At 49.0% G+C, this 27,070-nt stretch overlaps 1 protein-coding gene across 2 annotated transcripts in view; it reads left to right on the top strand.

The window, feature by feature from the left end:
- The window catches only part of WWC1 (WW and C2 domain containing 1), a 149,138-nt gene extending 123,236 nt beyond the window's left edge, over nt 1–25,902 (top strand). The window contains exons 16-24 of one of the 2 annotated variants that reach the window (XR_005019478.1): nt 3,956–4,108; nt 4,748–4,839; nt 11,524–11,662; nt 12,975–13,139; nt 18,561–18,653; nt 21,210–21,443; nt 23,631–23,752; nt 25,367–25,519; nt 25,777–25,902. Coding sequence is in view for 1 of the 2 variants with exons in the window: in XM_036849151.1 (XP_036705046.1) it covers nt 3,956–4,108; nt 4,748–4,839; nt 11,524–11,662; nt 12,975–13,139; nt 18,561–18,653; nt 21,210–21,443; nt 23,631–23,752; nt 25,367–25,433 (1,065 nt within the window). In the remaining variant the exon portion in view is untranslated. Of the gene's footprint in view, nt 1–3,955; nt 4,109–4,747; nt 4,840–11,523; nt 11,663–12,974; nt 13,140–18,560; nt 18,654–21,209; nt 21,444–23,630; nt 23,753–25,366 lie in introns of both variants that reach the window. The other variant, XM_036849151.1, reaches the window with a different exon arrangement.
- Nucleotides 25,903–27,070: the final 1,168 nt, after the last annotated feature.

Below are 27,070 nucleotides of genomic sequence, written 5' to 3'. Positions count from 1 at the left end.
GCTTTCTCCAGTTGCGGCGGGCGGGGCTACTCTTCGTTGTGGTGCGCGGGCTTCTCATTGCCGTGGCTTCTCTTGTTGCGGAGCACGGGCTCTGGGCGCGCGGGCTTCAGTAGTTGTGGCACGCAGGCTCAGTAGTTGTGGCTCGCGGGCTCTAGAGTGCAGGCTCAGTAGTGGTGGTGCACGGGCTTAGTTGCTCCATGGCATGTGGGATCTTCCCGGACCAGGGCTCAAACCCATGCCCCCTGCATTGGCAGGCGGATTCTTAACCACTGTGCCACCAGGGAAGCCCCAAGGAAAGAATTTTTAAAATAAAAATGAATAAACAAATCCAGGCTCCTCCAGTGAAGCGTTTCCTTCGCCCTGAGCATTCCTAAATGAGAAGAGACTCAATCCTGTGTTCTTCTCCTAATTGGATGCCTTTTATTCCTCCTTCCTAATTGATGTCTGGCCGTTGCTGGTTGCCATGGCAGCAGCCAAAGCGCTCATCCCGCCGTGGCTTGTCTCCGTCCATGGCCAACGGGAAGCCTCCGTTCCCGTGTCCCGTGGGGACGTGAGTGTTAGGCTGTTGCGTTTTGGTGGCTGGAGGAGGAAAGGAAGCGAGACAAGAGGAGGAAGGGCCATTGGCTCCCACGCACGGTCTCCCCTCACTGCTGGGTTTGTGGAATCCCTGGTCTGTTTTGAGCCATTTAACCAGCCGGGCAAGGACAATAGTACCCATCCTGAGTAGTGTCTGCGTGTCTAGTACTGGGCTAAGAACTTTGTGTGCAGTATCTCATTTAATCCTCATGACAGCCCTGGGAAGCAATATTAGGATTATCTCCATCTGACAGATAAGGGATCAAGGCCCAGAAAGGCTAATTAACCGGCTCAGGTCATCCAGCAAGTAGGTAGAGAAGTCTGGATTTGAACAAGGATTCCAGCATCTTGACGCGTCATCATCACACTGTCCTACTGGATTATGGGTTTGGATGAATACTGCCTTCCCCAGTATCGTGGGCAACAGTTCCACCAAATGCTTTAGGGTGGCATCGCAGGAGTCACAGGCTTTCCAGCCGGGTCCTGGCTACTCAAGCCCTGACTGTGCACGTTCTGTAAAGGCAGCCCCCTGTCCAGGCCCCACTCATATCCCATGTCTCATCACAACCGCCCCCTTGCCCCTTTCTCACTATGCCATCCCCACTTGGCAAAAACCCAGCCCCGTCAAAGTGAACCCTCCCCTCCTCTCCGCCCGTGCAGTTGGAGCAAAGCGCACACACCACCGCCCTGCGGTGTCATTTTAAAATCGTGGTCACGAACCTCCCGTGAGCCCTCTTGCTGCCCAGCGTTTATACTGTGTCTCCCTGGACCACTTACTCTCCTGCTTGTCTCAGTGACAAATTCTTATCCTCTCCTCTCTCCTCGCCCTTACTCTCCCTCCGCTGAGGCCCTCCCTTCACACCCAGTTCTGGAAGAGTAGAAGGAACCCCACAGCTGCCACGCCGCATCTACCTGTCCTCGTGGGCTCTGCTGTTCTTCCCGGAGCTAAGGATGGGCCCTCCCCACTCCCATCTAGGGCCATCCTCTCTCAAGGGCGTCACGCCAACCGTTACTCTTTGCTCTCTCCTGTGTCTCCAGTTTTCCCTCCTCACTGGATCTGGCCTATCAGTATGTCAACATCCTGTTATTTCTCCCCTGCTTTAAAAAAAATTTTTTTAACCCCATTTCTTCCTCCATTTACTACATTATTTCTTTCCTTTGCTCTCTAGCAACGCGTGAAAGAGGTGTGTGTGTTCTCTCTGTATCTCAGTCCACGTGGGCTTTTGCCCTCATCGTTCCACCAGAAATGTGCTCATCAGGGACCTCCTTGTTGCTAAATCCGGTGGCCGGCTCTCCATTCTTGTCCCTCTTGGCCTGCCTACAGCGTTTGGTACAATCGCGTACTCCATCTTCCTCAACATCCTTTGCCCTGACTTGGCTTCCCAGACCCCTCGCTCTCCTGGCCTTCTTCCCCCATCAGTGGCCTTCTCTGTCTGTCTCCTTTGTAGATTCTTGCTCATTTCCCTGACCTCTCTCTGTTTGAAGGCCCCAGAGCTCAGGCCTTGCTCCTCTCCCCTTTTCTACTTGCGTGCACTGCTTCGGTGATCTCATCCTGTCCCCTGGCTTCAAACACCATCCCATGTGATGGCGCCAGCCGGGGCCTTTCCACTCATCTCAGCGTTGTACGTCCACTGCCGGAATCCACATCTCCTCTTGCATGTCCAGTAGCCATCACCAGTGATGTGTCCACAAGCACGCCCCTGATGTTTCCTCCCATGTCTTCAGTATCTCATCAGCTGAAGGCAACCCCATTCTTCCACTGCCCAAGCCAGAGACATCAGGGTCATCCTGGACCCCATTCTTCCTCTCATACCCCACCTCCAATCCTTCAGGACCTCCTGGAAGCTCTGCCTTCAGGAGATCCCCAGATTCCAACCGCTTCTCTCTGTGCTCCTGACCTACTACCACCTCTCGCCCGGTGGTTGCAGAATCCCCCACTGGATCCGCCTGCTTCTGTTCTTGCTGCCCTTCGTCTCCTTTCAACACGGTAGCCAGGGGCATCCTATTAAATTGCAGATGACTGCATGCCACTCCTCTACTTGAAGCCTTAGGATGGCTTCTGTCTCCACCCAGAGTCAACACCTGGGCCTTTGCCTGGCCCCCCAGGCCCTCCAGGGTCTGCTCCTTGTCATCTCTTGGACTTTATCCCCAAGACTCTTCTTCCAGCCTCCTTTTGCCCCTTGAATACACCGGCACGCCCCCTTCCCCAGCGCTTCGCACTGCTGTCCTCTCTAACCGGAATTCTCTTCTCCCGGATATTGATGGGCAAATCTCACTCCCTCGCCTCATTCTGATCTTAACCCAAATGTCACCTTATATGTGACGACTTCCTTCCACCCTATTTAAAATCACATTGCCCCCTCCACTCTCTTACCCCCTCCTCTCCACTTTCCCTGTATTATTTTCTCTGCAGCACTTTACATCACCTAATATTTCTCTATATCATAGGTATTAGGGTACAGGTTATTTTCACATTTTATCATCTGTGAGATCAAGATGCAGTGTATACTAGATGGCAGGTCATAGTCTAATTGGCAACTATTTTTCTTTCTTTGTGGTACATGAGATAATAATACACTTTGTAATCGATGGCATCTTAGACTCTATGAGACACAATATAGAAGTTACTTATTGATTATCTGATTCCCCCAGACTGGAATGGAAGCTCATGAGGGCAGAGATTTTTCTCTGCCTTAAATCCTTCCATATCCCCAACACCCAGAACAGTGCCTGGCACACAGAGGCTACTGGGAAAATGGGTGTGTGTTGAGTAAATGAATGAACAAATGCATAAATGCCGTCAGAGTGCATCCAGTTTACTGAGGTAGACCATTCACGCCTATGAGCCAGCCTAAAATTGACTGTTATCTTATTGGAATTAATATAGCCTGGAGAACTCTCTACATCACTACCTAGAGATCTTCCTTATTTTTTGTACATAGCTATGTAATATTCCACCCTATAGATATATTACAGTTTACGCCTCCAGTCCCCTGTTTCTGGAGCTTTGAGTTGTTTTCCTTGACATCAGTCCTGGTCATGATGTTTTTTGACTCTGACACCAAAAGCAAAAATCAACAGGTGGAACTACCTCAAACAAAAGCTTCTGCACAGCAAAAGAAATCATCAACAAAATGAAAAGGCAACCTACTGAATGGGAGAAAATATTTGCAAATCATGTATCTGATAAATATTTAAAGAACCCATACAACTCAATGAAAGAATAAGTTAGTGAACAAGTGAGTTATTGGAAAATGATTAGCACCTAGCCATTTCTTCCTCCCAGGAAGCTTCTGTCTCACCTGGAGTGGTGTTTTGCATACTGCCCCCAGAATACCTTGTCACCCCCTGGTTGTGCTTTTTTTCCCATTCTCCACAGGGAGGCGCCCAGATCAGCCTGGCTGAGGTCTGCCGGTCCGGGGAGAGGTCGACTCGCTGGTACAACCTCCTGAGCTACAAATACTTGAAGAAACAGAGCAGGGAGCCCAAACCAGCGGGAGCCATGGCCCCCATGCCAGGACCTGAAAGCACGGTGAGCTGGGCCACAGCTTTGCACCCTTCTCCTGCACATGCGGCACCTGGCTGGATGGAAGGAAAAGCCTCTCCCTGAATTGGAGATGGCTGGACATCAGAGGTGGAGTAATTATTAGAAGAAACTGAGTCTCAGAGACATTAAATAATTTCCTCAAGTCACACAGGCTTCCTCACCATAGACACCATTCAGTATGAAGACTCTTCCTCTAGGAAGCCTTCCCTGAATACAGCCCCCAAGCTAGCTTTGCCACCATGCCTCTGTTCTCAAACATCCAGTACTTATCTCTCTCATAGTCCTTCCCAGATTGTTTTGTTATTGATGGTCTATGGGATGGTCTCCCTGACTAAACCATGCTCTCCTTACAGCCGGAGACCTATAATTCCGTCTCACCCAAACACTAAACTTGGCTGTCTTCCGAACTCTGTCTGTGCATGCAGAGGTTATTCTCCAGAGAACCGCCAGTTAGAAGAACTAAGGACTGTATTTCCAATTTATTTGACTCTACAGCAAGACGCTTACCCACTCTGGTCTTCAGTTTTACCCTCCGTTCACTGGGAGGGTGACACACTCTGATTCCTGCCGGGTGGGGCTATGCCCGTGGTGTACAGATGGACCCATCAGCCTTTGTCTCTGCAGGATGCCGTGTCTGCTTTGCTGGAACAGACAGCCGTGGAGCTGGAGAAGAGGCAGGAGGGAAGGAGCAGCACACAGGCCCTGGAAGACAGCTGGTAAGTGAGGGTGCCCCTGGGAACTGACCTGGCTCGGACCTGAGCCCAAGGATGAGATCCCCAAATACCAGGGCAACCAACAGAAGTGTTCCTCTGTGAAAATGGAGAACCTTTCTCCTCATGGGTTCTCTACAGGCAAAAAGGCAGTATATAGTCTGGTACAGTAGTTCCCAAAAATCCCTTCCCAGTTTGTCATTTTGTGTTCCAGGAATTACTCATGCTAGTTCACATCTAATACTAGTGTTTGTCTTGATGAACTTACATTTATTTTGGTTAAAAAAAGAAATTCTTAGGAAGCTTTATATTACTAGAAGTGGAAATAAGTATAATTTGCCATAAATTGAAGATTCCTCAGTAAGGAATTGCAGTTGACTGCTAGGAACAGAGAGCAGAAATAATGGGTTTAAACAAGATAGAAGTTTACTTCTTTGTTACTTAAAAACAAGACTGGAAAAAGGCATTCCAGGGCATGTCTGTCAGTCCCACGATGTTACTGGGAACCCAGGCTCTTTCTCTCATTCTACTTTGCTGGCCTTAGGTGTGACCTCCATCATCAAGGCTGCTAAGCGCAGAATGGCTGCAGAGTCACCAGCCATCAGGCAGGCATCAGGAAAGAGGAAAGACAACAGAGTCTTCCTGCGTTCCTTGTAACCAAGGAGCATTCCTGAAAGTCCCACCCAGCAATTTCTACTTGCTTCTCATTGGCCGAGCTTAGCTACTTGGCCTACCTAACTGCAAGGGAGACTGGGAAATGAGGTCTCTTAGTCAGTACAAAATTCAGGATTCTGTTACTAAAGAAGAAAGTAGGAATGGATATTGAGTAGGCCATGAGCCAAGTCTGCCTCAGAAGGTAACTGTGGAAGAGTAAATGTAATGAAAATACAACAAGAGTATTCAAGTCTAGATGGGTATATTGCTTGCCAAGGTTCTAAGACTAAGGTCTCCTCTCCCGTTGTTAAAAAGGAAGGTCAGTCAGTGTTTCAGCAATGTTAAAGACATGCTACTGCCCAAGAGAGACTTCCTCCTTGATGTAAACAGGTCTGAAGGAGAAGTGAACAGGACACAGCTTTCTCACTGTGTGATCAGTGTTCTTTAGTCCCTTGTTTACCCACAGAAGGGTCTTATGACACACTTTAGGAAACAGTGATGTAGACTGGGGTTCAAATCCTAGCTTCATCTTTTTTTGTGTCGCCTTAGGCAAAGCGTTTTTAATCTTTGTATTGCAACATAATGTACATACAGAAAGGTTGACATAAGTGTACAGCTCAGCGAATTTTCGGAAACAAAACTACCCGTGAATCCAGTGCCCAAATCGAGAAGCAGAGCGTCAGCGGCTCTCCGGAAGCCCACACATGCTTCCTCCCAGTCCCTGCCCTCGCCCTCAAGAGCACCCACTCTTAGGCAAGTCGTTCTGACCTTGTCTGATCCTCAGCTGAAAAGTGGGGACATCACACCGACTGGGTGGGGTTATCAGAAGGGACTGAAGGAAAGGCCACTGATGAAGTGAAAGCGCAAAGCTCGTGGTAGACAAGCAAGAAACAGCAGAGATTCTTAGCAGTAAATCGAGGAGCAACACGCGTAACTACCAGCTGGAAATGAGCACAGCCTAGGAACCTTGCCATTTGGAGGAAGTGTGTGTAGTTGTACTTAAGTGCATGTGCTCTGAATCCAGACAGATGTGAATTTGGAGTCTCACTCATCCAACTCCCTGTGGGATTCTAGGGCTGAGTGAGGCCTGAGCATCAGTCAGTTTAAAAACTTCGTGGGTAATTCTAAGGTGAAGCCTGGGCTGAGAACCAGGCTCTAACCCTGGTTTCCCTATCTGTGAAATATAGATTTAAGAAATAGCCACTGGCTTCCCTGGTGGCGCAGTGGTTGAGAATCTGCCTGCCAATGCAGGGGACACGGGTTCGAGCCCTGGTCTGGGAAGATCCCACATGCCGCGGAGCAACTAGGCCCGTGAGCCACAACTACTGAGCCTGCGCGTCTGGAGCCTGTGCTCCGCAACAAGAGAGGCCGCGACAGTGAGAGGCCCGCACACCGCGATGAAGAGCGGCCCCCACTCGCCGCAACTAGAGAAAGCCCTCGCACAGAAACGAAGACCCAACACAGCCAAAAATAATTAATAAATAAATAAAAATCAAAAAAAAAAAAAGCCACTACACATGGGGAATTTTGTAGACTCAAAAACTTACGCGTGCTGAGCACTTAACACAGACCTTTACTCACAGGAAGCACTCAGTGACTCTTCTGTTACAGCCCTAGATTATATGTTTGGTCTCACATGAAGTCTTTCCTTAGTATCTTTCACTCCAGGGGTGAGCAGGTGTTTTCTGGAAAGGGCCAGATAGAAAATGTCTGCTTTGTGTGCCATACGGACTCTGTTGTATCCACTCAACTCTGCCATCGTAGTGTGAAAGCAGCCATAGACGGTCCCTACACCAACCACCGTGATCCTGTCATTGAAGCTTCATTTACAGACACTGAAATTTGAATTTCACATCATTTGCACACACCATGAAATTTCACTCTCTTTTCGATTTTTCTTTCAGCCATTTAAAAATATAAAAACCAGTCATAGCTTGGACCTTGCACTGTTCAGAAACAGGCAGTGGGCTGGATTTGGCCCACAGGCTGGCCCCTCTCTTCCTCTTCTCTTCCTCCATGTGATAAAGAATAGGGCAAGGTTCCTGAATTTTTGTATGTTCGTACGTTTTAGGATTCTCTCTAAATGGTCTCAGTTTCTCTCTTTCCTTCTCTGTCCCACTCCATCTGTGTCTCCCTGCTTCCTTCCCTTTCCCTCCCTCCCCACCTCCTTCTCTCTCTCCTCTCCTTCCCTTTCTCTTCCTCCCTCCTCCCTCCTCCCTCCCTCCATCCCCCCCCCCCACGCCTTTCTCTTTCTCCTGTCTTTTTCCCTCCCTCTTCCCTCTCTCTCCCTCTCTCTCCTTCTCTCTGGCACACTGCAAAGGTCTGATGCCGGAAATAGGCCCAGGACCTGTCTTCCAAAACCCTGGCACAAGATCAGTGGTTTCCGCCAAATTCCAAGCTTATGTTGAGACTTTTCACGCCATCTCCTAGCAACCACCTTCTGTTCTCTCTCCCTTTGTGGCCCCCTCTCTCCCCACCCCTTGCCATTCAAACTTCCCCAGACACTGACTTACAAAGAGGGCTGGGAATCCCAGAGCTGCTATACTGGGGTAAATCCATCTGCAGCCCCCTCCCCCCAGACTGGAGGCTTCTTTTGGTCCTGGAATGTTAACTAGCTCTGCTGTGCCCGCTCAGCTCTGGAGTGGAGGGCTCCAGAGACTGGCCCTCCGTTCTCATCTTCTCTCCTTCCCCCTCAGCACCCAAGGCCCAAAGGAGGGTGCCATCGTTACTCCCTCCTTTTATTTGTTTAGGTTTCTTTAGTGCATATAATCAGAAGACTCGATCTTTTTTTAAGATCCACAAGCAAAACAAAACTCTTAGAGGATTAGAAAATATAGAAGAATATAATCACAAACAATGCTAGAGTGAAAACCCTTGTATTTACCTCCTCGGGGACTTGTGTGTGTTTGTCTAGGACAGAGGTTGAGAAGTGGCCTAGCTGAGTCCCAGGGCATGTGTGTTTTATATTTTACCAGGCACTGCAGAATCATTCTCAAGTAAGATTGTCCTAGTAAATGCTCCACCAGCAGTGACTGAGAGTACCCCTAAAGCTACATCCTCTCTGATACAATATAATTGACGAGTATTTAATCAAGAATATGTACATGTTTTGTTTTAGCAGATGCTGCTAAATTGACTTCAGAGTATAAATTGGCTGCTCTAATTAACACTCCCCACGGGGATATGCCTTTTTCCCAAACCCTCACTTCATATTATCAGATATATATTTTAAATTTTTTATTTATTTATTTTTGGCCACTTTTCCAAAGGGTGCAAAGATGTGACTAATTATTTTTCTCTTTACAATTGAGGGGTTTTGTTTTTTTTTTTTCCTTCCTGGAAAATACTTAGATCAGCTTCTTAGTCACAAAGAAGAGACTTCCCTAGTGGTTGAGCGCTGCGTGGAATTGAACAAACGTGGATTGGAAACCTGGCTGCACCACTGAGTGGCCTGTGACACTGGACAAGGCCCACCCACTCTCTGATCCTCCGCTTTTGAATCTGTAAAACGGAGACAAGAGTGTCTTTCAGTGTGGTTGTGAGACCTCCGCGAAGCACCTGCGGTTCATGAAGCCCTCAGTCCATGCTGGTTAGTGATGTGGCATCTACACAATCCTCACCAAGGTGCTCCCTGAGAGCACTCGTGTTTAATGGCTCTTTTATGAGTAGATCAAGGTGGCTGGGGGGCACTTCCCTGGTGGCGCAGTGGATAAGACTCCACACTCCCAATGCAGGGGGCCCGGGTTCGATCCCTGTTCAGGGAACTAGATCCCACTCGCGTGCCACAACTAAAGAGCCTGCATGCCGCAACGAAGGACCCGGCGAGCCACAACTAAGGAGCCCTGGAGCCGCAGTTAAGGAGCCCACGTGCTGCAACTAAGGAGCCCACCTGCCACAACTAACAGCCGGTGCAACCAAATTAAAAAAAAAAAAAAAAAGAGGCCAGCGGGGAGAAGCCCCTCCATAGCGATAGTCGCCATCTAAGTGCAAGGGAGGTTTTCATCACAGGGCTGGGGATGGAGAGCCAAGATCTGTTCTCCCTGTTGGGAAAATCCTAAGGGAGATTTTATGTTTATCCACAGTCTCACTGAGCCAGCTAACTAGGTGTCAAATTCTCTGCTTTTGGCTGGAATTCCTCCAGCTCAGTATGGTAATACTATCTCATGCTGATCAGAAGCCTGGTGGTTATGTATGTCTTTGAAAAGTAAAGATGGGAATGGAGATAAATTACTAATTAACAAATTCCGTCCATTTGTCACACCAACTCCTTCCAACCCTGGAGTCCAAGGAGAAAGGATAATTATGAAGAGTATCACCAAAAATAAAGTCTCTTCAACAAATGGCACAGCCACCCCATTGGCTATCCATATAGAAAAAAATAAATTTTGAGTACCATGGACAAAAATTAATCTGAAATGGATCATAGAGCTAAACATAAAAGCTGAAACTATAAAACATTTAAAAGAAACTACCAGAGAAACTCTTTGCAAAGACTTCTTAGGTACAGCATAAAAAGCACAAACCATTAAAGAGAAAGACTGATAAACTGGACTTTATCACAATCAAAAGCTTCTGTTCTTTGGAAGACACCATTTAGAAGAGGAAAAGGCAAGCCAGAGACTTAGAGAAAATATTTGCAAAGGATTCCTATCTAGAATATATAATGAACTCTTACAACTCTGTAATAAAAAGACAGCCCAATTTTTAAATGGGCTAAAAATTCTAACAGACACCTTGCAAAAGAAAATATGAATGGTCAATAAATGCAGGAAAATATTCTCAACAGGAAAGTGAAAATTAAAACCAGAACGAGATACGAGTACTCACTCAGTTGAATGACTAAATTTAAAGATTAGCAATACCAAGTATAGGTGAGGAACCAGAATTCTCATAATATTACTGTGGGAACATAAAATGGTATAACCACGGGGGAAAAACATTGAATCACTTATACTTACTGTTTGACCCAGCAATTCTACTCCTAGGTATGTGTATATATATATCTGTAATAGTCTGAATTGTGTCTCCCCAAAATTCAGATATTCAAGCTCTGACCCCAGTACCAGAGAATGACTGTTTTTGAGGACAGGGTCTTTAAAGAGCTGATTCAGTTAACACAAGGCTGTTAAAATTAGGGTGGGCCCTAATCCATTGTGACTGTTCTTATAAGAAGAGGAGATTTGGACACACAGAGAGATTCCAGGGACACACATGCAGAGGGAAGACCACATGAGGACACAGCATGAAGGTGGCCATCTACAAGTCACAGAGGGAGCCCTCAGAGGAAACCAAACCTGCCCACACCTTGATCTTGGACGTTAAGCCTCCAGAACTGTGGGAAATAAATTTCTGTTGTTAAAGCCACCCAGTCTGTGGTATTGTGTTATGGCAGCCCTAGCAAACTAATACAACGTCCAAGAGGAATGAAATCCTATTTCTACACAGACTTGTAGGTGAACGTCTATAGAAGCTTTATTCATAATTTCTAAGAAATGGAAACAATCCAAATGTTTATCACCTGATGAACAAAGTATAGTCTATCCATCCAATGGAAGATTACTCACCAATAAGAAGGAGTGAACTATTGATACTATGCACCAATATGGATGGATCTCAGAAACATGATGCTGAGAGAAAGAAGCCAGAGACAAAAGAGCATATACTGTCTGATTCCATTTCTATGAAATACAAGAAAAATCAGATTGAATCTTTAGTGACCGAAAGCTGATCGGTGGTGGGCTGGGGCTGGGGAGAGTTTAACTGGGAAAGGGTACAAGGGAACCTTTCAAGGTAATGGAACATTCTTTATCTTGAGTGCGGTAGTGGTTACACAGGGGTATACATTGGTCAAAACTCATCAAACTATACATGAAATGCATTTTGTCATATGTAAAATATACCTCACTAAAATTGATTTTTTTAAAAAGTGTCCTCAATCCTGAAAATGCTTGGAAGCCCTGCCCTGGATGCAGTTAAATGGCAGGTGAACAGATGAAAGTGGGTGCTGTGGGTGATCAAAGTGCCTTGTCATCACAGGAGGTGCGAGGAGGGGACCAGCGAGAATGAGACAGCAGCTGAGGAGGAGGAGGAGGAAGAGGAGGAAGAGGGGGAAGGGGAAGAGGACATTTTCGCTGAGAAAGCCTCACATGATATGGATGAGTGCCCAGCGCTAAAGGTAGGGAGGGCTGGGGACACGGGAAGGGCTGTCTTGGGGAAATAGCCCTCAATCCTTGAACCTGGGCAATCAGAAAAGGCTCGGGGCTAAGTCTCATGCTCCAGCATCAGGGGACAGGCCTTCAGAGTGGGATGACCTGCAGAAGGTTGTGGAGGAGTGTCCCTGCCTGGAATTGGGGTCATTTCGGTGACAGTAAGCCAGGAGAAGTTGACTCATCCCCCTCATCTCTCCCGCCCTCTGCAGTTTCCGGTTTTCTGGGCAGACCTCAGTCTTTGCAGGCAGGTGGGTCTGGGTTCAAATGCCAGCTCTGCTCCTTCCTAGCTGTGTAGCCTTAGGCAGATGACTTCATCCCTCTCCAGCCTTGGTTTCCTCATCTGTAAAATGGACACAGTAATACCAACCTGGCAGGTGGGTTCTAAGATTTTGAGTGAATGGATTTCTCCATTTGGGTCTGCCCAAAGTGCAATAGGAAAGAGGTTCTAGTCAAGTTCCCTTCGCCTCCTGCTTCCCTGCTGCACTAGGGTTACATGATACAACAGGCTTCACGCTCCAAAGAGACCTCCGTGTTCTTTGACCTGCAGGACTCCTGGAAGTAGAGTGACCCATTGTGTCCAGCCGTGGGGCTGGAGAGGCAGGTTGTGCACTGCACAAAGGTGCCTGACCCCTGGCAGGGTGGGGGGTGCAGCAGGGGTGTGAGAGGAGAACCTGGGCCTGCCTTCTGACTGCCCCGCACCAAGGGGAAGTCTTTCCGTAGTTTCTCCAGCCAAAGGGGGTGCCTTTTTCAAAGTCACATGAAGGTCCTGTTTTGGTGAATCAAGGCCCTTCATTTGGGTGTTTTTATTTACCTCTGCTGGTAACTACTATGAAAGGACAATAGAAAACCTGATCATCTAGTTTAGATAACAAGATCTGCTAGTTGCCTCCATAACTCCATGAAAACATCTGCAGTTCTTGGCTGGGGCCGTGGAGGCCTTGGCTACGGCTTTGTTAAAATACGGTCGTTCTTGAGGGTGTGAAGTCCGGGACTTCGGCGGGTGAGGTACCTCTGCTGCTTACGTGAGCTTGTTAGGGGACTGAACATCTCCCACTAGCCCCAGCCCACAGGTGTCAGGGAGGACTGGGGGCCAGTACTCGGGGCCTCGGGCGCTGTCCTGGCTGGGCTGGGGCCGCGGAAGCCCCTGGCTGTGACTGAGGACCAGAGGCAAGGTGACAGGGGTGGGGAGCAGCTGCGGAGGGTGCCCCATGAGTCTCAGGGTGGATGGCTGAGACTCTGTGGATACCGGTGGCCTCACAGTTGTGACCTCTTCCTCAGGTGGACAAAGAGACCAACACGGAGACCCCGGCCCCATCTCCCACGGTGGTGCGGCCCAAGGACCGCCGGGTGGGTGCGCCATCTCCAGGGCCATTTCTTCGAGGGAGCACCATCATCCGCTCCAAGACCTTCTCCCCGGGCCCCCAGAGCCAGTACGTGTGCCGGGTAAGCAACCGTGTGGCGCTTCCCTCCCCCAGAGCGCCTGCTTCTCTCCCAGTAGCCGAGAGCCCTGGTTCTCACACAGTTCTGGGTGCGAGTTCCCATCACGCTCACCCTGCGTCCTCGTCGGAGCCTGTTTCCTCATAATGTTAACAGACCGACTCTATGGGGTTGCTTTAAGGATTGAATTAGCTGAAGCCTGGGAAAGCCTCCATAACCAGTACAGGGCCAGTGATTTTATAATCCCAACCAACTCTCCCCTCCTCCTTGTTTACGCCTTGCCCTGCCACACCCCTTGCTGAGATCAGACTGACCCTCACCATCCCTGATGAGCAGGCAGTTCCTCCCCTTCCAGGGCAATTGCAGCGTGCAGCCTGAGGTTACAAAATAGCAACAGACCTGTTATCACTTAGTCATGGGTTTAGGGGTTTTCTTAATTGAACTTTTGGCTAACAATGAAAACTTAGGAAATTCAATTAAAAATTTTTAAAAATGAAGAGGTTTCAAATAAAACTCCAGTTTCTCTTGGGAAAAAAAGGGACTGTCTGGCCCCATGGGCTACACATTCTGTCACAGATACAGCTGGCTGGAGCTGAGCAGTGAGGGCCACTGCCCTTGGAGGGGTGGAGGGGGCAGGGCTTTCAAGTTCACTGTGGCCTCCACCTGGCCCTCTTTAACCTATTTCACTTGCCGACCTGCTCTTGCAGGCCCCGCTGGATTTAGAAGCCGTGCAGTAGGCTTGGCTCCCTGATCCCTTTGCCTTGCTATCCCATTAGTCTACCCCATCTGAGGGGTCATGCTGTTTGCTGGGGCTACAGAAACCAAGACCCTGTTCCTGACGCTCAAATGACATGTCGACATCCTTCCTTACCTCCTACCATGAAGAACCAACCAGCAATAACCAGAAGCATAAACAGAACCTTCCTGCCTAGTGTGCCAATAAGTTGTCACAGGAAAGGCCCATGGAACCTGCCCCACCTCGTCAACCTGCCACCCACCTGCCTATTGTTATGGGGAGGGGGAGGGGATATGGGGGGTTCAATATCTGATATTCGGTATCCAAGGTCTCCAATTATAAGCTTGAGTAGGGAAGGTAATTTTTTCATAACATGACAATTTCACTAATTTGAAATTGTGGCTACTTTTCAAATTAGTTCCCCCAAAACATTCCCTGTAATACCTCCCAGAAATAACGTAAACCTCTCCCATCTGTGTCAAGTCTCTAGCTAATATCTGAGCTTGTAAGCATCTGAAAAGACAATGTGAGCACCTGCAATGTAGCTGCGTATCTTGCGAAAGGTACAGGGTTTCCTGCAGTCACTGAATGTGATTTTAACGTGAGGGAATTCGTGAATCACAAGTGAAGAATCCTGCAATTAAGCCAGCACACAGCTGAAGAAGAGAAAAATCCAGTCCATGTTTCAAATGTGAATAACTTGAAGGACTTAGAAAAGCCCTTAGGATAATGGATAATCTGTTTCTGACAAAATTGCCGACTTTATGAACGTGCAGTGGAAATCAAACACAAAGTGAAGAATGTCACTTGTTGGAAACATCACACCAAAAGAAATGAGTGTTTGATTCATCCTTTGCCATCAGGATTTAGAATGCAGTTGTAATTTTGTCAAATGGAAGATATGAAATATAACTTGTGAAAAGTGTTTCTCTTTTCCAACTAAAAACTCAAACTTTTTTCCCCAATATTTACAATAAAATTCTGGTCTCCTGGGTAAATGGATTCGCTTTAGGTGGCCTTTTTCAGGATTGGCATCCTTGAATAACAAAGAGCTCCAGTCCCATTTATTACGCATCTTTAACACACCTAGCACTATGCTGGGCCCTTCCCATATTTTATTATCCGGACCAGTTTCCAGCCCTGCAGGGCTGCAGATTAAAAAATTCCTACTCTGCATGGATCACCTGCCACAGGCAGAAATGACCTTTCTGGGACTTCCCCGGCAGTCCAGTGGTTAAGACCCTGCCTTCCAATGCAGGAGGTGTGGGTTCAATCCCTGGTCAGGGAACTAAGATCCCACGTGCCACAGGGTGCAGCCAAAAAAACGAGAAAAAAAAAAGAAAGGGTCTTTCTTAGCAAAGCCGTATATTTTTCCTTCTTTGTTTTCTGACTACACTTGAGCCCAAGCTTATCGGTTTCTTGTAGATTCTTACTTAAAGCTACAAGAAGTAGCCAATGGTACAACATCCTAAATTTTTTTCCTATCATTTCCCTTAAAACTCTATAGGCGTGCAGTCTGTCTCTCGAGATACAACAGGTAACAAGTGTATCCCTCTGGTTTTCACCCACAGAATGAGCATTCTCAAATTCCCAACAGGGAATATTGCTGTCTGTGCTGTGCCCCGTCCTACCTCCAGTACACAGCCAGCTCCCTGTCTTCTGGTCTGTGGTTTATAGCACCCCACTCCCCAGTAGCAAGTCCTGTACTGGTCAGGGTTCTTAATAGCAAGCAATAGAAACGGACTGTGAGCAGTGTATGCGGGGAAGAAATATTTGGAAAGGAAATTGAGTAGTTCACATATTCGTCAGAAAGCTGTAGAACCAACCTCAGAAATAAGGCAGGAACAAGGCGGGCCAGACCACAGCCAAAATCATACCACAAAGACAGTCAAGGGAGGACACCCCAAGTGCTGCTGTAGAACGTGGTCCCAGCTGGCTGTGCCACTGCCTCTGGGGTTCAGCACTGATTCCTCCGCCAGACTCCTACCGCTGCAGGAGGCCAGGGAAGCTCCGGCTACTGCTGCTGCGGCCGCTCCTCAACCACTAAGGGCTTCTCCCTGAGAAACCAAGAAACACGGATGCTCGTGGAGCAGAGGAGAATGGCCTGGTTAAATCCAAGAGGCACAGTGACAGAGAATTGGTCCAGCTAACCAGGCTGTGATTCAAAGACCAGAGCAGTTGCATTTAATTGTCAGAGTCTAGTCCCGTGCCTGCTTCTAGCTACAGGGGAGGCCATGAAAGCAAGACTCTGGTACTTTCTGCTTCATTCGTGGAAAGTGGGCTTCGTCTCCCACCAAGAGTCGTAAGAGGATGGTAATTAGATTAGCACCCCCTCCCCCCCCCAAAAAATCCCTATTTTTCTGTGTCATCTAATGTCACAAACAGCCCTGCAAGGCATGTTGTATTAATCCCATTTCATATATGCAGAAAGTCGGGGCACTTTGTTCTGAATACAAGCAATCCCTTCTGGCCTGATGCCACACATCTGCACATCAAGTACCCTCTGCTGGGTGTCTCCCTTCTTTGGTCCTCAGCATGGCCTGTGTCACCTGGTGAGTTTCCTGGGCTTGGGACCCCCACTGGACTTTAAATCCGTGAGGGGTGGAGACGGTATATTATACTCCCCACAGCTCTCCGCAACCCCTGTGTCTTTAACACCTACGTATTTATCAGCAGTGCTGGCACATGTGTTGGTCGGCTCACTTTGACCTGAAGGATACAGTCCTTCCAAAATTCTCATTTCCCGGTAGCTCCCTCTGACTGCCAGTTATTTCACCTCTCTGCTCTTCAATTTCCCTAGCCATCAGATGGAAATAACAAAAAGGCAACAATATTCTCTACCATCTGAGATCAAATGCATTACAACATCTTTCAGAAAAAGTTAAATTCAAGGACTTAATGTAGCTTTCATCGCTTTTTTTATAACATGGTCTTTAGCATATAAACAACTATGACTCGGGATTTCCCTGGTGGCGCAGTGGATGAGACTCCGCGCTCCCAATGCAGGGGCCCTGGGTTCAATCCCTCATCAGGGACCTAGATCCCACATGCGTGCCACAAGTAAGGAGCCTGCGTGCCGCAATGAAGGAGCTGGCGAGCTGCAACTAAGGAGCCCGCCTGCTGCAACTAAGGAGCCCCCTGCTGCAACTGAGGAGCCCACGTGCTGCAACTAAGGAGCCTGCCTGCTGCAACTAAGACCTGGTGCAACCAAATAAATAAATAAATATTTTTAAAAAAAACAAAAAAACAGCTACGACTTAAACATCAATTGTCCTGACATGTATTCTAGTTGGTATGACACATATTCTGTGAGTGTCAGCTGTGGATTGAAACAATGTAGGATAAATCCCCCTTCTGATATGATATGCAGCCCGTCTATTTGTATGAATCCACCCCAGTGAAGATGGTCCACCCCTCTGTCTGTATATTCGTTTCATCTCTGAGCCCTATGTGCATCCTGGGGGCCAGAAGAGGACATGGCCTTGGAGTCAAACAGACGGGACCTTGAACTCTTGTTCCGATGCTTACCAGAACATTTCACTGAACGTGAATGAAATGCTTACTGCATGACTTATAAAAGTGTGTTAATGTCTCCAGGCCTCAGTTCCCTCAGTTAGGATTGTTTGAAGATTCAATGAAACTGTCAGTAAAGCCCATGGCACATAGTAGGGGCTCCGTCCATGTGGCTGTTATGGTTACTGTTGTCTATTTCTCATTCTGGTGGAGCCTCTGCCTAGTGTAGTAGCTATTTCATCAACGTAGCAGGACTATTAATATCATTATCACTAATAATTATTAATAACCACAAAAATGACAATGTGGACAGCTTCTCAGAAGAAACCTGCAGCGGTGAGCTGACAGCTGCCAGAATAAACAGACTCTAGCATCAGCCTGTGGCGATCGCAGTGACTTGGAAATACGACTCCGGAGAGAAGCCCCCGCCTCACACGTCCTGGGATGTGCTGCCATCCTCGCCTCCCTCTCCGGTCCTCCCACTGGGGACACACACTGTCAGTGGAAAAGCATCCGCCTTGGCCATAGCCCTGATCTCTGGCTATGGATGAGGAACATTAGCTCTCTGGGGAGAGTCCATGTCACTAAGTGACTGGAGGATTCTGAGGAGGGGAGAGCTGTGAGATCGGCACAGCCCTCACAGAGCGTGTCTGGCCCATCTTCTCCAGGGATACGGTCCCCGAGGCTTTGCCTGTGGGCTGCTTTTTTATGTATATGTCAGTCTTGACAGGGGCTCCATTTGAGCCATGAAAGCGGCTCTCGGGGCAACAGGGAAGAGTTGATACAAATAGGCCTTAGCGTGGGAGGTCAAGAGGTCAGTAGATCCTGGAGTCACGCTGTCGGGTGTCAACCCCGCCATGCTGCGGCTACCAGCTCTCCAACCTCGAGCAAGTTCGGTAACCCCTAACCCTCCGTCTCCTCCCCCATGGGTTGCTGGAAGGGTTACATGAGATATCACATGGCTGGCACGTAGGGGTGTGCATCGTTGAGTACACACTCAGTGAATGTTCACCGAGAGAGAAAAGGAAGGTTGAATGAAACCTGCCTCCTGCAGCCCCCGGGGAACAAGGAGAGGAAGGACTGGGCTGAGGGCGGGGACCCCACCATGCTCCAGGCCCCAGTGGGCTTTCCGCATGCACTTAGAGCTTCATTAGCTTCCCACGCCTTTTCTCTGGCAGCTGAACCGAAGTGACAGTGACAGCTCCACCCTGTCCAAGAAGCCACCTTTTGTTCGAAATTCCTTGGAGCGGCGCAGCATCAGGATGAAGCGGGTAAGACGATCACCTCGGAGCTGTGCGTCCACCTGCTCCTCCCTCGTTTCCCCAAGCCACGTGTCCGGCACACACATCCCCTGACGCCTGACCATTTCTCCTCAGCCACTGGTTGGAAGGAAGTCGCTCTCGCAAGCATGGGGCTATTTGCAAATGGAAGTTGGTAAACTGTAAGGCCTGGGGAGGCACTGGGGAAAGTGCCAGAGGGTCAATGTAACATCGTTATTATGACCAATAGGCTTAGATCAGGAGTGTGCATACTTGGCTTTGTTTTCTTGGGTAGGAATCAGAGTCACTGAGAACTAATCAACCCAAGACGTCACAGCCACCGATGGGAGCCTGCCTCAGGCAGGACTCTGTTCGGTGTGTGTCGTCTAGCTGACTGGGCAGCTGCAGGTCCTGACAGCCTCCCTGCTGGCAGAGAAGCCAGGCGCCCCCCCCCCCGCCCCCCATGGGCTTCTCTCAGTCCAGCTGGAAACGCGCAGGGAAGAGGCCACAAGCTGTCCCCGCAGAGCAATCTGGCCTTTCCTTACGGAGACTTGGCTGAGGGGTCAGGATGGGGCCGTCTTAGACAATGGCCCAACTCCCAACAGGGACTTTCACCAACCAGTCAGGGCTGCAGGAGGTGCGGTGTGGCCCTCCCCACTTTGGCCTTTCAACGCAGGCTTGACAGCAGTTCTGGCGAGCTTGCAGAACTAGAAGAAACCCGGGAGCCAGAATGTCAGAAACAGAAGCTGAGAGAGCAAAGCGAAAGAGAAAGTGCAGAGAAAGGAGAGGGTGCTGACAGCCCCACGCAGGGGCAGCTGTTCCGCATCTCCCGCGGGCCTGCTGCTGACAGCCTGCACGGAGAGTGGTCCTGTGCCTGTCCCCACCCCGCCCCACCCAAGTCTCCAGAAAGAACTAGAGAGAGCAGGAGAGAGAAGGCAGTGCAGAAGAGGCGCACCCGGAAAGGAGAGAGCGCTGGCTGCCGGAGAACGTGGACATGGCCTTAAGTGGCAGGGATGTCCCACCCCAGCCCCACCCCGTCTGCTGTGGCTGGCTGGTGCTACAGTCCCTGGAGCACCAAGTCTCCTTGGGAGCTTGTTGATGATGCAGATTCCGAGGCCACACTCCCAGACTTGTCTCATCCAGGCAGCTGGGGTGGGGCCCTGGAAACTGCATTTTAATAAGCTCCTTGGAGGATTCTGGAGCAGGTGTTCCGGGATCCACTGCTGGAGAAATGATGCTGCAGCTGCAGAAGCTCCCGCCTGCTCCCCCTGCACATCCTACGACTCACTCCCTGCAGTTACCTAATCATAGGAGTGATAGCCCATCATATTCACAGGTCCCACCCACACTGAAGAGGAGGGGGTTACACAGGGCTTGTATGTTAGGAGGTAGGAATCTTGGGAGCCATCTTCGAACTCCATCTCCCACAGTCATTTAGTCATTCTTTTTTAATGATTAGTGTTTTCTGATAGGAGAGTTAATGACTGTAGTTAATCAAGATCTTTTACATACAGATAACTGAAGAACTCAACTCAAATATAGCTTGAAAGTGAAAAAGGGAATGTATTGGCTCATTTAATGGAAAACTCAAGGATGTTGGACTGACTTCAGGCATGGATTGATCCAGGAGCTGAACCAATGTCATCACGCTTCAGTCCCCCTCTCATGGCACTGCTCTCTCCAGATGGCTTAATTCTTAAACAGGGCTACCCCATATGCTGGTGAAGATGACCATGATCAGTTCTAGGTTTATATCTTGCTGGCTCAGCGACCTCTGTGTAAAGACATTGCCTCTTTTCCCAGTAGCTCAGCAGAAGTGCCAGAATTGAATGGTACTGCCTGGGCTTGGATAACATGCTCACCCCTGAAGCAATCACTGAGATTCTGATTGGCCAGGTTCAGGTCACATTCCTATCCCTGAAGCCCCCCCATGTGAAACAGATGGATTGACTATGGCAGATGAGTGGATCCCCAAGGGAAGATGAGGACGCTGTTACTATAAGACTAGAGACGTGGAAGCTGAACAGGCAGAAACAATAGATGTCCATTACAGGACCACAAAGTCAATGCATGGGGAACAGACCTGCATTGAGGAGACAGCTTTAGAGCAGGATAGTGACAAGAATCCAGTAAAGGAGGGGGTAAATGTTGAGGACACTGTGAGTAGGGAAAGCAGCACCGTGTAGGGAGTGAGTGGGTAGGTTCTGGAGCTGGGGTGGCATCTCGGCTTTACTGCTTATAATCTGTGTGATTTAACCTCTGGGAGCCTCTTCATCTGTGCAGATGATAACGGTCAGGACCTCACAGGGTTGTGAAAATGAACTGAGGTAACAGAAGTAAAGCGCCTAGCACCGTGCCTGGGACATAAAAATGCTCAATAATACGAGCAATAGACATGGAAAACATCAAGACGGGCTCCAGGGGGAGGGAGAGCCCCATTCTTGAAGGAGCGGAAGTCCGCGGATGAACGAAGGAGGGAGGGTGTCTGAGGTTCAGACCAGGGGGTCGTGTGAGCTCACTAGACCCGGCCCTGTAATAACGGGTCAAAAACCATCCCCCCCTCCGTAGCCTTCGTCTGTCAAATCCCTGCGCGCCGAGCGCCTACCACGCACCTCGCTGGACCTCGAGTTGGACCTGCAGGCGACCAGGACCTGGCACAGCCAGCTGACTCAGGAGATCTCGGTGCTGAAGGAGCTCAAGGAGCAGCTGGAACAGGCCAAGAGCCACGGGGAGAAAGAGCTTCCCCCATGGTTGCGGGAGGACGAGCGCTTCCGCCTGCTGCTGAGGATGTTGGAGAAGCGGGTGAGTGGCGCTCCGCCCCTGCAGAGGGCGCGCTGCTGCAAGGGAGGCCGGCCGGACCTTCGAACGGGTCCTGCGGCCCTGTGACGCGCTTGGAGTGTTCCCAGGTCCCCTCACGCCCATCAGCAAAGAGATCCAGGAATCCCTCTGCCCAGCAAACTTTATTAACTCTTTACCTGGCTGCCAGGACCTTTTGCTGCATTCCCGTGTTTATGTGTGCAAGCCCTTATTATTCACACGTTTATGCCTCCAGGTGGTCCTTCATCAAACATGTTGGGTACCTAATCTACGCTAGGGCACACGCTTGAACAGAGTAAATACAGAACGCTGACCTGCCCCAGTGCCTGCCCATGCGGTCCCGCAGAGCAGGTGTTTCTAAATGGGAAAGCAGCAGCTGCTGGCAGGGCTTTGTCCTGAGGGAGACGCCTGGGAATACAAGCCTGCTCGCGTCCCTGCCCTAGTGCAGTGAGTTTGAGGGATTTCAGCAGTTGCTCAAGGAAGAAGATATAACCACAAAATGGCCAGAGCACACAATGAGTTTAATTTGAGTGGCTGCTGCTTTCACAACTTTGCATCTGGGGGAAGTCCCTCACTGCATGACAATGCCCACCCCTTCCTCCCCAAAGGCAGCTGTTCTGGGACCACTACCTAGAGAGGAGGAGGGCAGGGGAAAGGGGGTTGGAAAGGGGGCCTAGGCATCTAGATGATGTCATTCAGAGCACCATGAGGAGTCTCTGGGTTGGAGAAGACCAAAGCAGCAGCAGTTTGGGGTCTCTTATAGCCCCGGGGTTTATCTTATCTATGACTGGCAGATGTTGGGTGCAGCTTTAGGGGGTATGCAAAACAGGCAGGTTCTAAACAGCTAAAAAATCTTCTTATTTGAGCTTCATTTTAAACAGTTGGATGGGTAAAAATTTGACTTTGGCACCAGTGGGCTCTTGAGATCCCGGACCATGGTGAAGAAATAAATACCATAGGGCCAACACGCAGAGGCCACCTTTGACTCAGTTTCTATAATACCTGCCAGGATTGCGGTCTATGGCAGAAATGATAAACTTTTGCTAGTTTTCTCTGTACACAGCCAAGCGGTGCAAGAGCACCTTACAGAGGGTGCCTGCCCGGATTGTTGGGAGGGCCATTAGCTACAATTCCAGCTCTCAATGCAGGTGACGATAACTTAGAGCAGGAAGGTGGCACTGGGCTTCTTAGGTCTGGACTAATGTGGGAGCTTCAAGTTGACTCTGGTAATTCAGAAGTTCCAGAAATGTTTATTTCTTTCTTATTTATTACTTATACCCTAATGTACTTATAATAGAGTTATAATAATAGCATTAAGAGAAAATAGAAAATTAGAGGAAGTTTTAAGGAAGAGAAGGCAATAAATATATCCCTAATCTAATGGTAGTTGTCTATTAACATTTATCTTGGCGCTTCCTAGTAGCCAAGGCAAAAAGAGGTAAGAAAACAAGTGCATATGTGCCCTACCTTAAGAAAGCACCAACTAAGAAAACCTGACCTTTTAAATAGAAAAAAAAAAAAAAAAGTACATCTGTGACTGTCTGATGATGAGCTTCTATTAAAAAGCCATTTAAATGGTAGCTTCATTGACCAAAATTCTGTCTTTATGCAGTGTTTTCAAGTATATGGAACATAGATATTTTAGGGCTCTCTGGTTTGTTCTCAAAAGTGCTTCCATAGGTTTGTATCAGGAGGGAAGAGTGTAACGTGCCTAAAGCCCTTGAGCACAACTGCATGACTTGGAATTGGGTTTCCACCGTTTCTCAGTGGTTTGACGTTAAAGAAATTTCTTAACATGCCTGAGCCTTAGTTTCCTCATCTGTAATATAGAGGTAATTTAAAAATTTACCTTCTTAGGTGGCCCTGAGAATTAGAGAGGCAGCACACATTTTACCTGGTAGCCCCTGTCTCCTTACTTCTGACAGGTCCACACAGGTATTCAGTTCCCTGGCCCTGAAAACCTGTCCCATCTGACAGATGATGGGATCACTTCCCCTCATTGTTCAGGATAAAGAGGATCCTATGGTGGAACAGGAAGCGTCAGGGTGCCTCTTCTGTGACCCTCAAACCTTTTAACTGCAGCAGACTCCTTATTTGTGCTAGAAAGTCCTCCGTGGCTGACCCATTTCTAGAGACCCTAAGGACTCTCTACTGCCTCACTTTGCCCTCCAGATGGACCGAGCAGAGCACAGGGGCGAGCTTCAGACAGACAAGATGATGAGGTCGGCCGCCAAGGACGTGCACAGGCTTCGAGGCCAGAGCTGTAAGGAGCCCCCAGAAGTGCAGTCTTTCAGGTCAGCACGTGGGCGCCCGGCCAGCCAGCTTTCCCTTTCCCACCGTGCCCGCCCAGCCTCTGTCTTCTTTTCTCTGCCTCACTGCTCCCCATCCCACGCTCCCTTCCGTAGCGGAGCCCCAGCTCCCTCTGTAGCAGATGTTCACCCTCTGCCGAGCCGTCCCCGGCAGTCTGTGAGCCCTGCGGTGCTTTCCCTCAGCTGTCTTGCTCAGTCCCCACACAACTCGAGCTCATGTGTTAGATCCTCTTGTTTAATGAATCAGCCACCTGCTCCACCCTTTCCTCTTAGCGTTTCCATCCCCAGTAATTGAGGAGGATTGGCTGAATGATAAATAAGCCTGGGAGTGATGGATGCTTGCCGGGCCTCCCTAGCTCTGCCTGCTGCCTGCCGGGGTCTCGGGGAGATGCCTTCTTGCCGCCCTGGACCCAGACGTGTCACGGGAGGGCGCCACACGCCATTTGGCCTGGGCCTCCCATTCACAGAGGGCTTTGCATTTAGACTTGTGTTGTCCTCTCAGAAAAGATACTCATGTTTGTGTATGTGCTAAAACACATTCCTTTGTGGAATATAAACGTGTAAAATATACTGTCATTTGTCTAACCACATTTGGACCTCCCTTAATTTCTAACCAATTGGAAATCTAAAACAAACCAACGGTGGAAGTGGCCCAAGGGCCCTTTCAGACTCTGGAGGCCTCTGATTGGAACTGAAGGTGGCTGGGCCTGGTAATGTCCCCTACAGCAGTGGTTCTCAATCAGGGATGATTTGGGCCCCTGGGGGACATTTGGCAATGTCTAGGGACTTTTTTTTTTTTTTTGGCTGTGTTGGGTCTTTGTTGCTGTGCGTGGGCTTTTCTCTAGTTGCGGCGAGCGGGGGCTGCTCTTCTTTGCGGTGCACGGGCTTCTCATTGCGATGGCTTCTCTTGTTGTGGAGCGCGGGCCCTAGAGCGTGCGGGCTTCAGTAGTTGTGGCATGTGAGCTCAGTAGTTGTGGCACACAGGCTTAGTTGCTCCGCGGCATGTGGGATCTTCCCAGACCAGGGATCAAACCTGTGTCCCCTACATCGGCAGGCGGATTCTTAACCACTGCACCACCAGGGAAGTCCCTAGGGACATTTTTGATTGTCAGACTGGAAGGAGGGGTGGGAGAGCTTGCAGCTGGCATCTAGTGGGTGGAGCCCAGGAATGCTGCTAAACATCCTACATGCACAGGACAACCTCACCACAAAGAATTATCCCGGGCTTCCCTGGTGGCGCAGTGGTTGAGAATCTGCCTGCCAATGCAGGGGACACGGGTTCGAGCCCTGGTCTGGGAAGATCCCACATGCCGCGGAGCAACTGGGCCCGTGAGCCACAATTACTGAGCCTGCGCGTCTGGAGCCTGTGCTCCGCAACAAGAGAGGCCGCGATAGTGAGAGGCCCGCGCACCGCGATGAAGAGTGGCCCCCGCTTGCCACAGCTGGAGAAAGCCCTCGCACAGAAACGAAGACCCAACACAGCCATAAATAAATAAATAAATAAAATTAAAAAAAAAAAAAAAAAAGAATTATCCTGCCCATTATACCTATAAAGTGAGGGTGAAAAACCCTGCTTTAAAGGGATGGCCTCTTTTACAGGGAGAAGATGGCATTTTTCACCCGGCCTCGGTTGAATATCCCGACCCTCTCTGCGGACGACGTCTAATCGCCAGAAAAGTATTTCCTTTGTTCCACTGACCACGCTGTGAACCTAGACTGGGGCTAAATTTATTTATGTGGTGTTATATGAAGGTACTGAGTCACGAGTCCTCTAGCACTCTTGTCGGTTTGAAGACAAACAGATTTTTTTAGTTTGGGTTCTATTATTAAAAAAACAAAAACAAAAAAACCCACAAAAAACCAGCATTACAATGACAAGATTGTATAGTTTGTATATTTAGGAATGTATTTTTGAGAAAGAAAATTTAAATGAACTAAAGCAGTGTTAAGTTGCTGCTCTTCTTAAAATAAAATTGTTTAGATTTTTTTTTTTTTTTTTTTTTGTACAGCTCTACCTTCTAGAGGTTTCACTGCAATAAGAAGTAATGTTTGGGGGACGGTAATCCTCAAAGGACGTCCTGCAGATGTCACAGCACAGCTGACCTTTCCTACTTAACATATTTTGTACAATAGTTTAAAAAAAAAAAAAAGTGCACGGGAACTGTTTGGGGGATTCTGAGGTGCACCCACGAATCTTCACGTGCTGTGATGTGTTTTTATGTGGCCGCCTGACATGGAGCAGGCAGCGTGGGGCCGGCTGAGCTGCCCAGCCCGTGCCAGTGACAGGCCTGCCCGCGCTGGCCTCAGATGCCCAGTGAAGCCACTGAAACGAGTGAGGGAGGGCTGTGGAGAACTCCTTTCAGTTCTATCTCCATCAATAAAGTGGCCTTTCTGAACGAACGTCCTCTCTCTCTTTTTCTCCTCCACCCCCTCACTTCATCTGTGTTTCCCTGATTTTGACTCTCTGCTTCCCAATCATTCCCTCCCTACCCATCCCCAGTCCAGGGGATGATTTTTTTCTTTCCTCTGCTCATTTGCTCATTAAGTGAAAATCACTGCCCAGCTGGGGCTGTTGCAGACATCCGAAGTCAGCCGTTAACAAACAAGTAGCAGAATCTCTTCCTCCTTCCTTCCTCTGAAATTAGCCCGTGCAGTTGTCCTCCAAGTGTTGGGTTGGCCCAAAAGTTCGTTCGGGTTTTTCCGTAAGATGTTACAGAAAAACCTGAACAAACTTTTGGGCCAACCCACTATAATATGTTGCACTGCCAGCCACATCAGAATCACTTGGGGCAGCTTGTTAAAAATACAGACTCCTGGACCCCTCCCCAGACCAGGATGGCTCAGAGACCAGCTTTTATCCGCGTTCCCACGTAAGTCTTACACACGCTGCAGTTTGAGGGACCAGCTGGTTTAATATGAATGAAGACCAGGCAGAGGCAAAGTGGTGTCACCCCACATCCTACCGGAGAGTCAGGCAGGGGACACTAAGAGACGTGACCCTCTCCGGGCCACTGAGGACCATTGGGGGAGGGGTAAGGAGGGAGTAGAGCCCCCTTCTAGGCTTCGGGGGCTTTCCCCCAACTCCTCACTACGTTCCTTACGTGGCGGTTCCTTGTGTATTATTCCTTATGTAGAAGGAACCTGGAGTGGTGTAGAATCCACTGTTATTCCCCACGTGGCTTCCAGGTCTTTGGACAGCCAGGCCTCCCTCTAACTATCCAGTCCAGTTCCTCACCACCAAGCCGGGGCTTCACCTCTCTGAACACACGAGTGTCGAATGCACTCTCTCACCTTCTGTGGAAA

The sequence above is a fragment of the Balaenoptera musculus genome, chromosome 3, assembly GCF_009873245.2.
Source record: "Balaenoptera musculus isolate JJ_BM4_2016_0621 chromosome 3, mBalMus1.pri.v3, whole genome shotgun sequence".
Lineage (NCBI taxonomy): Eukaryota > Metazoa > Chordata > Mammalia > Artiodactyla > Balaenopteridae > Balaenoptera > Balaenoptera musculus.
This window is presented reverse-complemented; position numbering and strand designations above follow the sequence as displayed.